At 50.4% G+C, this 17,480-nt stretch overlaps 1 protein-coding gene across 2 annotated transcripts in view; it reads left to right on the forward strand.

The window, feature by feature from the left end:
* Nucleotides 1-11,394: 11,394 nt before the first annotated feature.
* Nucleotides 11,395-17,480, forward strand: part of LOC122551966 (lysosome membrane protein 2-like) — a 78,443-nt gene continuing 72,357 nt past the window's right edge. Inside the window, exon 1 of one of the 2 annotated variants that reach the window (XM_087993162.1) lies at nt 11,395-11,623. In XM_087993162.1, coding sequence (XP_087849288.1) covers nt 11,501-11,623 — 123 coding nt within the window. In that variant the 5' untranslated portion in view covers nt 11,395-11,500. The remainder of the gene's footprint in view (nt 11,624-17,480) is intronic. The other variant, XM_087993161.1, reaches the window with a different exon arrangement.

Here is a 17,480-nt window from a genome sequence, read left to right on the forward strand (position 1 = left end):
AACTGACTTCCACTACACTGCACACCCAGCAACTGACATCCTGCCACACTGCACACCCTGTAACTGACATCCAGCCAGATTGCACACATTGCAACTGACATGCAGCCACATTGCACACCCTGTAACTGACATCCATCCACATTGCACACCCAGCAATTAACATCCAGCCACACTGCACACACTGTAATGGACATCCAGCAACATTGCACACCCTGTAATGGACATCCAGCCACTCTGCACACCCTATAACTGACATCCAGCCACACTGCACGCACTGCATCTGACATGCAAGCACACTACACACGTTGCAACTGATATCTAGCCACCCTGTACACCTTGTAACTGACATCCAGCCACACTGCAGGCCCAGCAACTGATATCCAGCCACACTGCACACCCTGTAACTGACAAACAGCCACACTGCACACACTGTAACTGACATCCAGCCACACTGCACACACAGCAACTGACAACCAGCCACATTGCTTCACCCTGTAACTGACATTCAATCACACTGCTCACAATGTAACTAACATCCAGCCACACTGCACACACTGTAAATGACATCCAGCCACATTGCACACCATGAAACTGACATCCAGTCACACTGCACACCCTGCAACTGACATCCAGCCACACTGCACACACTGTAACTGACAAACAGCCACACTGCACATCCCGCAACTGACATCCAGCCACATTGCACACCCTGCAACTGACATCCAGCCACATTGCACACCCTGAAACTGACATCCAACCACTCTGCACTCCCTGCAACTGACATCCAGCCACACTGCACACCCTGAAACTGACTTCAAGCCAGACTGCACACATTGCAAGTGACATCCAGCCACATCCACACACTGGAGCTGACAAACAGCCACACTGCACATACCGCAACTGACATCTAGCCACATTGCACACCCTGCAACTGACATCCAGCCACACTATACCCCCTGAAACTGACATCCAACCACACTGCACTCCCTGCAACTGACATCCAGCCACACTGCACACCCTGAAACTGACTTCCAGCCAGACTGCACACATTGCAACTGACATCCAGCCACACTGCATACCCCGCAACTGACATCCAGTCACACTGCACACCCTGCAACTGACATCCAGCCACACTGTACACCCTGAAACTGACATCCAGCCACATTGCAAACACAGCAACTGACATCCAGCCACACTGCACACCCTGAAACTGACTTCCAGCCAGACTGCACACATTGCAACTGACATCCAGCCACACTGCATACACCGCAACTGACATCCAGTCACACTGCACACATTGTAACTGACATCCAGCCACACTGCACGCCCTGCAACTGACATGCAGCCACATTGCAAAGCCTGGAACTGACATCCAGCCACATTGCACACCCTGAAACTGACTTCCAGCCAGACTGCACACATTGCAACTGACATCCAGCAACACTGCACATCCTGCAACTGACATCCAGCCACACTGCACACCCTGTAACTGACATCCAGCCACATTACACATCCCGTCACTGACATCCAGCCACACTGCACACTCTGAAACTGACATCCAGCCACACTGTACACCCTGAAACTGGCATCCAGCAACACTGCACACCCTGAAACTGACATCCAGCCACATTGCATACCCTGTAACTGACATCTAGCCACATTGCACACCCTGCAACTGACATCTAGCCACACTGCACACACTGTAACTGACAAACAGCCACACTGCACACCCTGTAACTGACATCCAGCCACATTGCACACCCTGCAACTGACATCTAGCCACACTGCACACCCTGTAACTGACATCCAGCCACATTGCACACCCTGTAACTGACATCCAGCCACATTGCACACCCTGCAACTGACATGCAGCCACACTGCACACCCTGTAACTGACATCCAGCCACATTGCACACCCTGCAACTGACATCTAGCCACACTGCACACACTGTAACTGACAAACAGCCACACTGCACATCCTGCAACTGACATCCAGCTGCACTGCACACCCTGTCACTGACATTCAGCCACACTGCACACCCTGTCACTGACATTCAGCCACATTCCACACCCTGAAAATGACATCCAGCCACACAGCACACCCTGTAACTGACATCCAGCCACACTGCATACCCTGTAACTGACATCCAGCCACACTGCACACCCTGTAACTGACATGTAGCCAAATTGCAAACACTGCAACTGACATCCAGCCACATTGCACACCCTGTAACTGACATGTAGCCAAATTGCAAACACTGCAACTGACATCCAGCCACATTGCACACCCTGTAACTGACATCCAGCCACACTGCACACGCTGTAACTGACATGCAGCCACATTGCACTCCCAGCAACTGACATCCAGTCACACTGCATATACACTGCAATTGACATCCAGCGACATTGCACACCCTGTAACTGATATGCAGCCACAGTGCACACGCTGTAACTGACATGCAGTGACATCGCACACATTGCAACTGACTTCCACTACACTGCACACCCAGCAACTGACATCCAGCCACATTGCACAGCCTGCAACTGACATCCAGCCACACTGCACACCCAGCAACTGACTTCCACTACACTGCACACTCTGCAACTCACATCCAGCCAGATTGCACACATTGCAACTGACGTGCAGCCACATTGCACACACTGTAATGGACATCCAGCAACATTGCACACCCTGTAATGGACATCCAGCCACTCTGCACACCCTATAACTGACATCCAGCCACACTGCACGCACTGCATCTGACATGCAAGCACACTACACACGTTGCAACTGATATCTAGCCACCCTGTATACCTTGTAACTGACATCCAGCTACACTGCAGGCCCAGCAACTGATATCCAGCCACACTGCACACCCTGTAACTGACATCCAGCCACACTGCACACCCTGTAACTGACATCCAGCCACACTGCACACACAGCAACTGACAACCAGCCACATTGCTTCACCCTGTAACTGACATTCAATCACACTGCTCACAATGTAACTAACATCCAGCCACACTGCACACACTGTAAATGACATCCAGCCACATTGCACACCCTGCAACTGACATCCAGCCACACTGCACACACTGTAAATGACATCCAGCCACATTGCACACCCTGCAACTGACATCCAGCCACATTGCACACCCTGAAACTGACATCCAACCACTCTGCACTCCCTGCAACTGACATCCAGCCACACTGCACACCCTGAAACTGACTTCAAGCCAGACTGCACACATTGCAAGTGACATCCAGCCACATCCACACACTGTAACTAACAAACAGCCACACTGCACATACCGCAACTGACATCTAGCCACATTGCACACCCTGCAACTGACATCCAGCCACACTGTACCATCTGAAACTGACATCCAACCACACTGCACTCCCTGCAACTGACATCCAGCCACACTGCACACCCTGAAACTGACTTCCAGCCAGACTGCACACATTGCAACTGACATCCAGCAACACTGCATACCCCGCAACTGACATCCAGTCACACTGCACACATTGCAACTGACATCCAGCCACACTGTACACCCTAAAACTGACATCCAGCCACATTGCAAACACAGCAACTGACATCCAGCCACACTGCACGCCCTGCAACTGACATGCAGCCACATTGCAAAGCCTGGAACTGACATCCAGCCACATTGCACACCCTGAAACTGACTTCCAGCCAGACTGCACACATTGCAACTGACATCAAGCCACACTGCACATCCTGCAACTGACATCCAGCCACACTGCACACCCTGTAACTGTCATCCAGCCACACTGCACACCCTGTAACTGACATCCAGCCACATTACACATCCCGTCACTGACATCCAGCCACACTGCACACTCTGAAATTGACATCCAGCCACACTGTACACCCTGAAACTGACATCCAGGCACACTGCAAACCGTGCAACTGACATCCAGCCACACTGCACACCCTGAAACAGACGTCCAGCCAGACTGCACACATTGCAACTAACACCCAGCCACACTGCACATACTGCAACTGACATCCAGCCACTTTGCACACCCTGCAACTGACATCCAGCCACACTGTACCCCCTGAAACTGACATCCAACCACACTGCACTCCCTGAAATTGACATCCAGCCACACTGCACACCCTGAAACTGACATACAGCCAGACTGCACACATTGTAACTGACAAACAGCCACACTGCACATACCGCAACTGACATCTTGCCACATTGCACACCCTGCCACTGACATCCAGCCACACTGTACCCCCTGAAACTGACATCCAACCACACTGCACTCCCTGCAACTGACATCCAGCCACACTGCACACCCTGAAACTGACATCCAGCCACATTGCACACCCTGTAACTGACATCCAGCCACATTGCACACCCTGCAACTGACATCTAGCCACACTGCACACACTGTAATTGACAAACAGCCACACTGCACACCCTGTAACTGACATTCAGCCACATTCCACACCCTGAAAATGACATCCAGCCACACAGCGCACCCTGTAACTGACATCCAGCCACAAACACACCCTGTAACTGACATCCAGCCACAACGCACACCCTGTAACTGACATCCAGCCACACTGCACACACAGCAACTGACAACCAGCCACATTGCTTCACCCTGTAACTGACATCCAATCACACTGCTCACAATGTAACTAACATCCAGCCACACTGCACACACTGTAAATGACATCCAGCCACACTGCACACACTGTAACTGACAAACAGCCACACAGCACATCCTGCAACTGACATCCCGCCACACTGTACCCCCTGAAACTGAGATCCAATCACACTGCACTCCCTGCAACTGACAGACAGCCACACTGCACACCCTGAAACTGACTTCCAGCCAGACTGCACACATTGCAACTGACATCCAGCCACACTGCACATCCTGCAACAGACATCCAGGCACACTGCACACCCTGCAACTGACATCCAGCCACACTGCACATCCTGCAACTGACATCCAGCCACAAACACACCCTGTAACTGACATCCAGCCACAACGCACACCCTGTCACTGACATCCAGCCACACTGCACAATCTGAAACTGACATCTAGCCACATTGCACACCCTGCAACTGACATGCAGCCACACTGCACTCCCTGTAACTGACATCCAGCCACACTGCACACCCTGCAACTGACATCTAGCCACACTGCATACCCTGTAACTGAAATGCAGCCACACTGCACACCCTGTAACTGACATGCAGCCACATTGCACACCCTGCAACTGACATCCAGTCACACTGCATACCCTGCACCTGACATCCAGCAACACTGCACACCCTGCAACTGACATCCAGCCCCACTGCACACCCTGTAACTGACATCCAGCGACATTGCACACCCTGTTCCTGACATCCAGCCACATTGCACACCCTGCAACTGACATCCAGCCACACTGCACACCCTGAAACTGACATCCAGCCACATTGCATACCCTGTAACTGACATCCAGCGACATTGCACACCCTGTTCCTGACATCCAGCCACATTGCACACCCTGCAACTGACATCCAGCCACACTGCACACCCTTCACTGACATTCAGCCACCTTCCACACCCTGAAAATGACATCCAGCCACACAGCACACCCTATAACTGACATCCAGCCACACTGAATACCCTATAACTGACATCCAGCCACATTGCACACTCTGCAACTGACATCCAGCCACACTGTACACCCTGAAACTCACATCCAGGCACACTGCAAACCCTGACATCCAGCCACACTGCACACCCTGAAACAGACTTCCAGCCAGACTGCACACATTGCAACTAACACCCAGCCACATTACACACCCTGTAACTGACCGCCAGCCACATTGCACACCCTGAAACTGACATCCAGCCACACTGCACACCCTGCAACTGACATCCAGCCACACTCCACACCTGTAACTGACATCCAGCTGCACTGCACACCCTGCATCTGACATGCAAGCACACTACACACCTTGCAACTGATATCCAGCCACACTGCACATCCTGCAACTGACATCCAGCCACATTGCACATCCTGCAACTGACATCCAGCCACACTGTACATCCTGTAACTGACATCCAGCCACACTGCACACCCTGTAATGAACATCCAGCCACATTGCACACCCTGCACTTTTTCGCGTCTAATAATATACTTTCTATTGTCGATTGACCACAACTGCAAGGAGCACTTCAACTGAGACCTCACTAATGTCTTCTACAGCTGCAGCAAAGTGTCCCAACCCCTCTACTCAGTGTTGTTACCAATGAAAGCAAGCATGCCGAAAGCCTTCTTCACCCCCCTGTCTACCTGTGACTCCACTTTCAAGGTGTTATCAACCTGTACCCTTTGTTCAATACCTGTACTCTTTGTTCCCTGTACCCTTTGTTCAATTACCCTATGCAGTGTCCTACATTGACAATGTAAGGTCTGCCCAGTTTTGGCCCACCGAAATGAAGCAAATAACTTCATGTGGTTCCCCAAACCCATTCTCAGTCTTTTGTAATTGAATTTCCTTTGAGTTTGTTTCATAGAGCTTAGTTCACAACAAGGCCATTTGGCCCATTGTGTGTGCTCTGACTCTCTGAGCTTTGTGATAGGCCTATTCTCCTGCCTTTTCCCCATAACCCCATCCATTCTGTTGAGTTAACCATCCAATGCCTCTCTTGTATGGCTCCATTGAATCTGTCTCCACTTCTCTTCCAGGCAGTGCATTGGACCACTCGGTGTCTGGAAAAACTTTCATTTCTACTCACTCTCGCTTCTTTTGCGAAACACTTTAAACCGCTGCCTTCTGGTTCTTGACCCTTTTACAAGCAGGAACTGCTTCTCCATGTCCTCTCTACCCAGCCCCACTCATGATTTTGAAAAACCTCCATCAGATCTCTTCTCGGCCTTCTTCTCTCCAAGGAGAACAGGCCCAATTTCTCTGATCTTGCCCTGTGACTAAAGTTTCTCATCCATGAGAAGCAGGAGCAGAAATTAGGCCATTCAGCCCATTGAGTCTGCTCTGCCTTTCTATCATGGTTGATATGGTTCTCAACTCCATTCTCCTACCTTCTCCCCGTAACCCTTGATGCTCTTGATTCTCAAGAACCTATCTACCTCAGTCTTAAATATACTCAATGGCCTGGCCTCCACAGCCTTCTGTGGCAATGAATTCCATAGCGTCACTGCTCTCTGGCTGAAGAAACTTCTCCTTATCTCCATTATAAAACCCTGGAACCATTGTCATAAACCTCTCCTGCACTCTCTCCATCATTTCTGTAGTATGGCATCCAGAACGTACACACTACACCAGCTGAGATTTAACCAGTTTCTTTAGTGGGTCCATCTTAACCAGCCTGCTCTGAGGGACATCCCAGGGTGCCTTGGGCCAACACTTTTCCCATTAATCACCATTATAGAAGCTGATTGCCTGCTCATGGCCACGTTGATGATACTGGATCTTGCTGTGCATGACCATCTGCTTTTCCTGCAACACTGCATTCAATTCTGGTATAGGATAGGTGTTGCGAAACTTGAAAGGTTTCAGAAAAGATTTACAAGGACGTTACCAGAGTTGGAAGCTTTGACCTATAGAAAGAGGCTGAAAAGGCTGGGGCTTTTTTTCTTTGGAGTGGTGGAGGCTGAGGGGTGACCTTAGAGACCTTTATAAAATCATAGGTAGGGTGAATAACCAAGGTCTTTTCCCCAGGGCAGGGGAGTCTAGAACTAGAGGGCATAAGTTTAGCTTTAGAGGCAAAAGATTTAAAACTGACCTGAGGGGGAACGTTTTCACGCAGAGAGTGGTGCGGTTATGGAATGCGCTGCCAGAGGAGGTGGTGGAGGCTGGTACAATTACACCATTTAAAAGGCATCTGGATGGATATATGAATAGGAAGCGTTTAGCGGGATATGGGGCAAGCGCTGGCAAATGGGAATAGATTAGGTTAGGAAATGGTTGGCATGGATGAGTTGGAGCAAAGGATCTGTTTCTGTGCTGTACATATTAGATTCCCTACAGTGTGGAAACAGGCCTTTCAGCCCAACAAGTCCACACCGACCCTCCAAAGAGCAACCCACCCAGACCCATTCCCTCACATTTACCTAACCTGCACATCTTTAGATTATGGGAGGAAACCGGAGCAAACCCACGCAGACACGGGGAGAATGTGCAAACTCCACACAGACAGCTGCCCAAGACAGGAATTGAACCTGGGTCCATGGCACTGTGAGGCAACAGTGCTCCGGGAGCCACCGTGCCACCCATCTCTGTGACTCTATGGCAGCAGTGACAAAAATTTCAAATAATGCTTAATATTTATTTATTTAAAGTACTGTGGGAATTTGCTGGTTGCTGTGATAGGTGCTTTAGAAATAAAGGAGGTAAAAACAATGACTGCAGATGCTGGAAACCAGATCTGGATCAGTGGTGCTGGAAGAGCACAGCAGTTCAGGCAGCATCCGAGGAGCAGCGAAATCGACGTTTCGGGCAAAAGCCCTTCATCAGGAATAAAGGCAGTGAGCCTGAAGCTTGGAGAGATAAGCTGGAGGAGGGTGGGGGTGGGGAGAAAGTAACAGAGTACAATAGGTGAGTGGGGGAGGGGATGGAGTGATAGATCAGGGAGAAGGGTGGAGTGGATAGGTGGAAAAGGAGATAGGCAGGTAGGACAAGTCCGGGCAAGTCATGGGGACAGTGCTGAGCTGGAAGTTTGGAACTAGGGTGTGGTTGATTGGTGCGGATGTTCCGGAGATGTTCCCTAAAGCGCTCTGCTAGGAGGCGTCCAGTCTCGGGAGCAACGGATACAATAAATGATATTAGTGGATGTGCAAGTAAAACTTTGATGGGTGTGGAAGGCTCCTTTAGGGCCTTGGATAGAGGTGAGGGAGGAGGTGTGGGCACAGTTTTACAGTTCCTGTGGTGGCAGGGGAAGGTGCCAGGATGGGAGGGTGGGTTGTAGGGGGGCGTGGACCTGACCAGGTAGTCACGGAAGGAACGGTCTTTGCGGAAGGCGGAAAGGAGTCGGGAGGGAAATATATCCCTGGTGGTGGGGGGCCCTAAAGGAGCCTTCCACATCCATCAAAGTTTTACTTGCACATCCACTAATATCATTTATTGTATCCGTTGCTCCCGATGCGGTCTCCTCTACATCGGGGAGACTGGGCACCTCCTAGCAGAGCGCTTTAGGGAACATCTCCGGGACACCTGCACCAATCAACCACACCGCCCCGTGGCCCAACATTTCAACTCCCCCTCCCACTCTGCCGAGGACATGGAGGTCCTGGGCCTCCTTCACCGCCGCTCCCTCACCACCAGACGCCTGGAGGAAGAACGCCTCATCTTCCGCCTCGGAACACATCAACCCCAGGGCATCAATGTGGACTTCAACAGTTTCCTCATTTCTCCTTCCCCCACCTCACCCTAGTTCCAAACTTCCAGCTCAGCACTGTCCCCATGACTTGTCCGGACTTGTCCGACCTGCCTATCTCCTTTTCCACCTATCCACTCCACCCTCTCCTCCCTGACCTATCACCTTCATCCCCTCCTCCACTCACCTATTGTACTCTATGCTACTTTCTCCCCCCCCCCCCCCCCCCCCTCCTCTAGCTTATCTCTCCACGCTTCAGGCTCTCTGCCTTTATTCCTGATGAAGGGCTTTTGCCCGAAATGTCGATTTCGCTGCTCTAGAAATAAAGTCTTTCCCTTGATGTTGATTTAGAGCAAGCAAAAGGAGGATAATAAAATGCCGTTGCAATTGTACTGTTTAATATAAACAGTTTACTGTGCTCCTTGATCTGACTCGTAACTTTTATTTTACCACAACAGAGGTTCTTCAGAGCAGATGAGTTACTTGTTTCGCTAAAAACAGTGAGAGAAATGTCTGAAGAGGTACTGAAAATTCAAACTTTACTATCTCAAAGCCAAATCTCGAGCTTTGTCATAATAGGAATTGACAGGAGGGCTGAGGAAATATCAATGCCCTCAAAACCCACTGTCATATCCTCCACTGAATGGTGGGAACTGTCAGCTAAGCTGGTGAAGGATCATCCACAAAGGGACCAATCAATGGTTTGGAAAGGTGTTTTGCTCAGTGACCCTTGTGTGGAGAGGGTATTTGCTGAGTGACCCCTGTTTGGAGAGATTAGATTAGATTCCCTACAGCTTGGAATCAGGCCCTTTGGCCCAACAAGTTCACGCCGACCCTCTGAAGAGCAACCCACCCAGAATCGCCTCCCTACATTTCCTTCTGACTAATGCACCTAACACTCTGGGCAACTTGGCATGGCCAATTCACCTGACCTGCACATCTTTGGACTGTGGGAGGAAACCCATGCAGACACGGGGAGAATGTGCAACTCCACACAGACAGTTGCCTGAGGCCAGAATTCAACCCAGGTCCCTGCTGCTATAAGGCAGTAGTGCTAACCTCTGTGCTGTCCAGAGGGTATTTACAAAGTGTGAACCCTGTTTGGAAAGGTTATTTACTGAGAGTGACTCTTGTCTGGAAAGGGTATTTACTGAGAGGGACCCCTGATGGAGAGAGTATCCACTGAGTGTGACCCTTATTGGAGAGAGTATTTACTGAGTGTGACCCTTGTTTGGAAAGGTTATTTACTGAGAGTGACTCTTGTCTGGAAAGGGTATTTACTGAGAGCGACCCCTGATGGAGAGGGTATCCACTGAGTGTGACCCTATTGGAGAGAGTATTTACTGAGAGTGACCCTTGTTTGGAGATGGTATTTAGTGAGTGACCATTATTTGGAGAGGGTATTTACTGAGTGACCATTATTTGGAGCGGGTATTTATGGATTCTGACCCTTATTTGGAGATGGTATTTCCTGAGAGTGACGCCCCCTCCTCAGATATGTCACTCCTTCCTCCTCAGACATGTCCATCCCACTCCCAAGTCATATCTCCCCTGTTGAAAATGTGTTGCTGGAAAAGCGCAGCAGGTCAGGCAGCATCCAGGGAACAGGAGAATCGACGTTTCGGGCATAAGCCCTTCTTCCCTGTTCACCTCTCACCCCACCAGATGTCTCTGGCCACCAGACATATGCCGCCTCCCCCCCCCCCCCCAAGATGTCTCTCCCCCTCCTCAAACCCACCTCTCTGTGGTGTGGCCTGCTGTGATTTGATGGTACTGTCCTCTATCTTACCCCCTCATTGGATCGCTGTTTGGAAATGGATCCAAAGGTGTTGGGTAGATGTTTAGTGAATGAATGGCGGCAAGGCGAGGCAGGAGCGACCTGGGGTTTGTTGAGTTAAGCAGAGAGCTTGGCCTGACACTGATTGGCTGCACAGTGACCTTCCCTGTGTCGAAACTGGCTGTAGGAGCTGGAACTTTGCTCAGGTCAGTATCCTCCTGAATCTGGCAGACTTCCAACATTCCTGGTGGGCTGAGTTTCCAACTCCTTCGCCGGTCGGAACTGTTTGCCAGCACTTTTTTTTTTGCATTCGTTCCTTGTGTTTTGTGTGCCCTGGGACAGTCATGACTCGCTTCAGAAACAAGGCTGCTCTGACTGGTGCGGTCGCTGTGGGTTGCCTCGTTATATTTCTGGTCTTGTTTTCGCAAGACGTTTTTCAGAAAGTCGTGGAAAACCGCATCAAAGAGGTAAGAAAGTGCAAGGGGCTGGCTCGGTTCCCTCAACACACAGTGTTCTCTCCGTATATTTCGAGGATATTTTGCACATTTATGCAAAGGTATTTCAGATTTGACCAAACACTCTTGTATACCGCCAGGGTTCCCCTGTTTGCTTAACCGTGGCCTTTGTTCATTCATTAGCAAATGATAACTCGAATGACTGACTGTTGGGGCGATTCTGTTTCTGCCTCTTACACTGTGTGGAAAGGGACAGAAGAGGAGGAATCGTGTATAATGTCTCCTTCAGTGCTGTTCCAGGATGACCATTTCATCAACTTCACACTGGTACCAGTCTCTGTAGGTGGCATTGCTCTCTCCGGTCATTATTTCCCCAGAACAAGGACACCCACTTCAGCAGCAGATACATGGGAACATCACTCCCTTCCCCTCCAAGCCACTCACCACCTTGACTTGGAAATATATCTCCATTCCTTCATGATTTGGAGATGCCGGTGTTGGATTGGGATGTACAAAGTTAAAAATCACACAACACCTGTTGGTTATAGTCCAACAGGTTTAATTGGAAGCACACTAGCTTTCGGAGCGATCACCTGATGAAGGAGCGTTGCTCCGAAAGCTAGTGTGCCTCCAATTAAACCTGTTGAACTATAACCTGGTGTGTGTGATTTTTAACTCCATTCCTTCAGTGTCGCTGGGTCAAAATCCTGGAATCCACTCCCTAACAGCATTGTGGGTCACATGGACTGCAGCGGTTCAAGAAGGCAGCTCACCAGCACCACCTTCTCAAGGGGGCAGCTAGACAGGAAGAACGCAGTGAAGCTTCTTATCGTAGAATAGTGCACCCGTTGAATTTGTTTCTGCTTGCCCTCTCGTTGTTGTTTGAGGGCATAGAGTTAAAGTGAGGTGCAAATGAAGGAAGGGTGATGTGAGAATATACCTGTCTAGTAGTTTGAGTACAGAATGCATTGTCTGCAAATGTGGTGGAGGCAGATTCAGTTGAGGCATTCATGAGGGGCACTGGATGGTTATTTGGATAGAAATGATGTGCAGGGAGATGGCAGGAAATTGGCTCTGGGTGATGATGCTTGTTTACTGAGCCAGTACAGGCATGAGGAGCTGAATGGCCTCCTTCAGCATTGGAATATTGTGTGATTCTATGATGGTGTCGGAGATGTGTGAGAAGGTGAGCGTTTCTACAGAGTTGAGAGTTCATGAGGTCAATGCTGCAGTGACAGTAAAAGAGGAATAGGGAATGGGGGTTGGTGTATTGTGAACAATGAGGCTGGCTTTCAGCAGAGAGCCATCGAGATGAGGCCTAGGGATTTTCTGTTAACAGGTCCTGAACTATTCCTGCATTGCAACCACGCTGTCTCCTGTTATACAGTGGGTAGGGTGGATGCCAGCTACCCACCTCCCTTAGGCGTAGTAAGGCCTTGAAATGGACCACCAATGGCATAAAATGGGGCAGACCGAGCCAGGATGTCTAAATAGGCAGCTTGCACAGAGAGTACAGATGTCAAGTGGGTACCTCGATCAATGCCCCTGCTTCAGATGAACTCTGAGTCTCAAATGGGCAGTGCCAAGGTTATGCGGAAAGAACCTTACCAGTTGGCTCAGTGGTAAATACTATTGACTCACAGCTTCAGGGAGCTGGGTTCCACTCCACAGTCTGCGTGGAGTTTGTACATTCTCCCGTGTCTGCGTGGGCACCCTCCGGGTGCTCCGGTTTCCTCCCACAGTCCAAAGGTGTGCGGGTAGGGTGAATTGGCTGTGCTGAATTATCCTGTAGTGTCTCAGAATGTGCAGGCTAGGTGGATTAGCCAAGGTTGGTGCAGGGTAATGGGGAAAGGGTGGAATGCTCAACAGAGGGTTGATGCTGACTTTTATTTATAGAATCCCGACAATCTTTGGACTGTGGGAGGAAACCGGAGCACCCGGAGGGTGCCCACGCAGACACGGGAGAATGTACAAACTCCACGCAGACTGTGGAGTGGAACCCAGCTCCCTGAAGCTGTGAGGCAATAGTATTTACCACTGAGCCAACTGGCCATTTGGACCAACACGTCCACACCGACCCTCCGAAAAGTAACCCACCCAGACCTATCCCCCTACCCTACCCATATACTACTCTAAATTTACCCCTGACTAATGCACCGAACCTACACATCCCTGAACACTGTGGGCAATTTAGCATGGCCAATTCACCCATTCTGCACATCTTTGGAGTGTGGGAGGAAACCAGAGCACCCGAAGGAAACCCACACAGACACGGGGAGAATGTGAAAATTCCACACAGACAGCTGTCTGAGGCTGGAATCCAAACTGCGTCCCTGGTGTTGTGAGGCAACAGTGCTAACCACTGAACCACCGTGCCCCTTGATGGGCTGAATGGCCCCTTTTTTGCACCATAGGGACTCTATGACCATTGCAAGCCCCTTAAGAATTCGGTACGTTTCTATTCTGTGACCAGCTCGTGGTGAATGAGGAAGGAAAGGGTGATGTGAGGGAGGAGGAGGAAACATATGAAGAAGTGAGAAAAGGGAGACCTATTGAATGTGCAGGGCCAGCTCAGTGCACTGTCAGAGCTGCTGCTCATGGTGAAGGTTAGTCCCACTGTGCTCCTTAACTGTAGCAAATACCAGCGCCTGCACGGTCTAGTGTGGGGAGGCAGGGAGAAACCACTTCCTGGATCATCTAGAAGTTGCTCTTGTAGTTAACAAAATATGGATATTGCACATTAGCAACTAGTTCCAGATTCTATAAATATAACGGCCAAAGGGTCTGTTCTGTGCTGTACGTTTCTATGTTCGATGTTCTATAACAGACATCATTACAGAGACTATGAGGGGGACCCAAAGACAAGACTCCCATCCGAGATCCAAAACAAGCCCGTATGATATCATTTACACTCCTCAGCATTCCTCATTTTCTAATGGACCCATTCCTGACCTCCCGCTGTTTGCCACAACACGAAGCCACCACAAAACGCAAGTCCAAGTTGTTAAAATTCTGCTCGGGAGACCGTGCATTCAACAGTTAAACAAGTCAGCCTTGGCCATCGCCTTAATGGCTGTCTTCTGTTGTGCGATTCACTCCCCTCCTGCTCTCACACAGATGCCTTGTGGTATTATGGCTGGACTGTTAATCCAGAGACCTGCACTGGGGACTTGGGTTCGAATCCCATCACAGCAGATGGTGGAATTTGAATTCAATAATTTTTTTACAAGTCTGGAATTCAGAGTCTAATGAATCCATTGTTGATTGTCAGGAAAAGCCCATCTGGGTCGTCCCTTAAGTAAGGAAACTGCCATTCTAACCTGATATGGCCGACATGTGATTCCAGCCCAACAGCAATGTGGTTGATTCTTAACCGCCCCCTAGAGATGGGCAATAATTGCTGGCTTAGTCAGTGATGCCCACATCTCTTGAAACAATTTTTAAAAATACACAGTGTTAGCTGAGCAATGCTTACTTCAGGAGGCTGCAGCATGCCATGGTTCAGACCTGGGCCCGCTGGGGAGAGAGGGCAAGTAGAGTGTTGTGCTGCAAGATGGCAGCAGGCACCTGCTCCCTTTATCGCTCTGTGCTCGGCACTCCCCGAGCACTCCTGAGAATCCATATAGGAAATCTAAGTTGGCTCTTCGCCTCAACCCAAGCCACTAAATCCTGTTTCATTCCATGGATAACAGTTGACCTTTTGGGGCTCTTTTCCAGCACTTCTATTAAGTAAAATGCCCACCCACCGGTCTCCAGTCCTCAGCAGTACTGCAGATGTCACACACTGGTAACGGTGCCACACTGCCTCCCACAGCCTAGCAGGTGTTATTTCTCAGCTATTGGACGCCAGCTGTAAAAGGGATGCCCTGAGGTCTCTGTGCCAACATGGTGTTGGTGCCCTGGTACAGGGATTTATCACACCTGTACCTGACCTTCAACCTCATCTGAAACCTTTCTACCTGGACTGGTGGGTACCCTGCCCTCCATCAGCTGACAACAGCCGGACTCTTTCACCTCCCGTTCTTCCATGACCAACATTGGCTCTTGTGCACTCCTCCTGCGGTGACTCTACTGTTGATTTCAGTAAAGTGTTGTAGGGAAACAGAGGAGATGTAATAAAACATTGTATGGAGACAGGAGACAGTGCAGTAAAATACTGCATGGGAGACAGGGGTGAATGCAATAAAATATTGCAGGGAATGAGTGGAGGCAGAGTAAAATATTGCAAGGAGACCAGGGAAAGTGCAATAAGATATCGCAGGGCGACAGGGGACAGTGCAGTAAAATATTGCAGGGCGACAGGGGACAGTGCGGTAAGATATTCCAGGGAGACAGGGAACAGTGCGGTAAGATTTCCAGGGAGACAGGGAACAGTGCGGTAAGATTTCCAGGGAGACAGGGGACAGTGCGGTAAGATATTGCAGGGCGACAGGGGACAGTGCAGTCAGATATTGCAGGGCGACAGGGGTCAATGCAGCAAAATATTGCAGGGCGACCGGGAACAGTGCAGTAAGATATTGCAGGGCGACAGGGGACAGTGCAGTAAGATATTGCAGGGCGACAGGGGATTGTGCGGTAAGATATTCCAGGGAGACAGAGGACAGTGCGGTAAGATATTGCAGGGCGACAGGGGACTGTGCAGTCAGATATTGCAGGGCGACACGGGAAGTGCAGGAAAATATTACAGGGCAACGGGACAGTGCGGTAAACTTTCCAGGGTGACAGGGGACGTTGTGGTAAAATATTGCAGGGCAGCAGGGGACAGTGCAGTCAGATATTGCAGGGAGACAGGGGACAGTGCGGTAAGACACGCCAGGGAGACAGGGGACAGTGCGGTAAAATATTGCAGGGTGACAGGGGACAGTGCAGTCAGATATTGCAGGGCGACAGGGGTCAATGCAGCAAAATATTGCATGGCAACCGGGGATAGTGCGGTAAGATATTCCAGGGAGACAGCGGACAGTGCGGTAAGATATTCCAGGGAGAAGGGGACAGTGCGGTAAGATATTGCAGGGTGACAGGGGACAGTGCAATAAGATATTGCAGGGCGACAGGCGACAGTGCAGTCAGATATTGCAGGGCGACAGGGGTCAGTGCGGTAAGACATTCCAGGGAGACAGGGGACAGCGCAGTCGGATGTTGCAGGGCGACAGGGGACAGTGCAGTCAGATATTGCAGGGTGACAGGGGACAGTGCAGTAAAATATTGCAGGGCGACAGGGGTCAATGCAGCAAAATATTGCAGGGCGACTGGGGACAGTGCAGTCAGATATGGCAGGGCAACAGGGGACAGTGCAGTCAGATATTGCAGGGCGACAGGGGACAGTGCAGTCAGATATTGTAGGGCGACAGGGAACAGTGCAGTAAGATATTGCAGGACGACAGGGGACTGTGCAGTCAGATATTGCAGCGAGACAGGGGTCAGTGCGGTAAGATATTCCAGGGAGACAGAGGACAGTGCGGTAAGATATTGCAGGGCGACAGGGGACCGTGCGGTAAGATATTGCAGGGCGACAGGGGACAGTGCGGTAAGATATTGCAGGGCGACAGGGGACAGTGCGGTAAGATATTGCAGGGCGACAGGGGACAGTGCGGTAAGATATTGCAGGGCGACAGGGGACCGTGCGGTAAGATATTGCAGGGCGACAGGGGACAGTGCGGTAAGATATTGCAGGGCGACAGGGGACCGTGCGGTAAGATATTGCAGGGCGACAGGGGACAGTGCGGTAAGATATTGCAGGGCGACAGGGGACAGTGCAGTAAGATATTGCAGGGCGACAGGGGACAGTGCGGTAAGATATTGCAGGGCGACAGGGGACAGTGCGGTAAGATATTGCAGGGCGACAGGGGACAGTGCAGTAAGATATTGC

Source organism: Chiloscyllium plagiosum, unplaced genomic scaffold, assembly GCF_037043375.1.
Source record: "Chiloscyllium plagiosum isolate Xiang-an unplaced genomic scaffold, Cpla_swu_hap1 HiC_scaffold_12, whole genome shotgun sequence".
In the NCBI taxonomy this organism is placed as follows: domain Eukaryota; kingdom Metazoa; phylum Chordata; class Chondrichthyes; order Orectolobiformes; family Hemiscylliidae; genus Chiloscyllium; species Chiloscyllium plagiosum.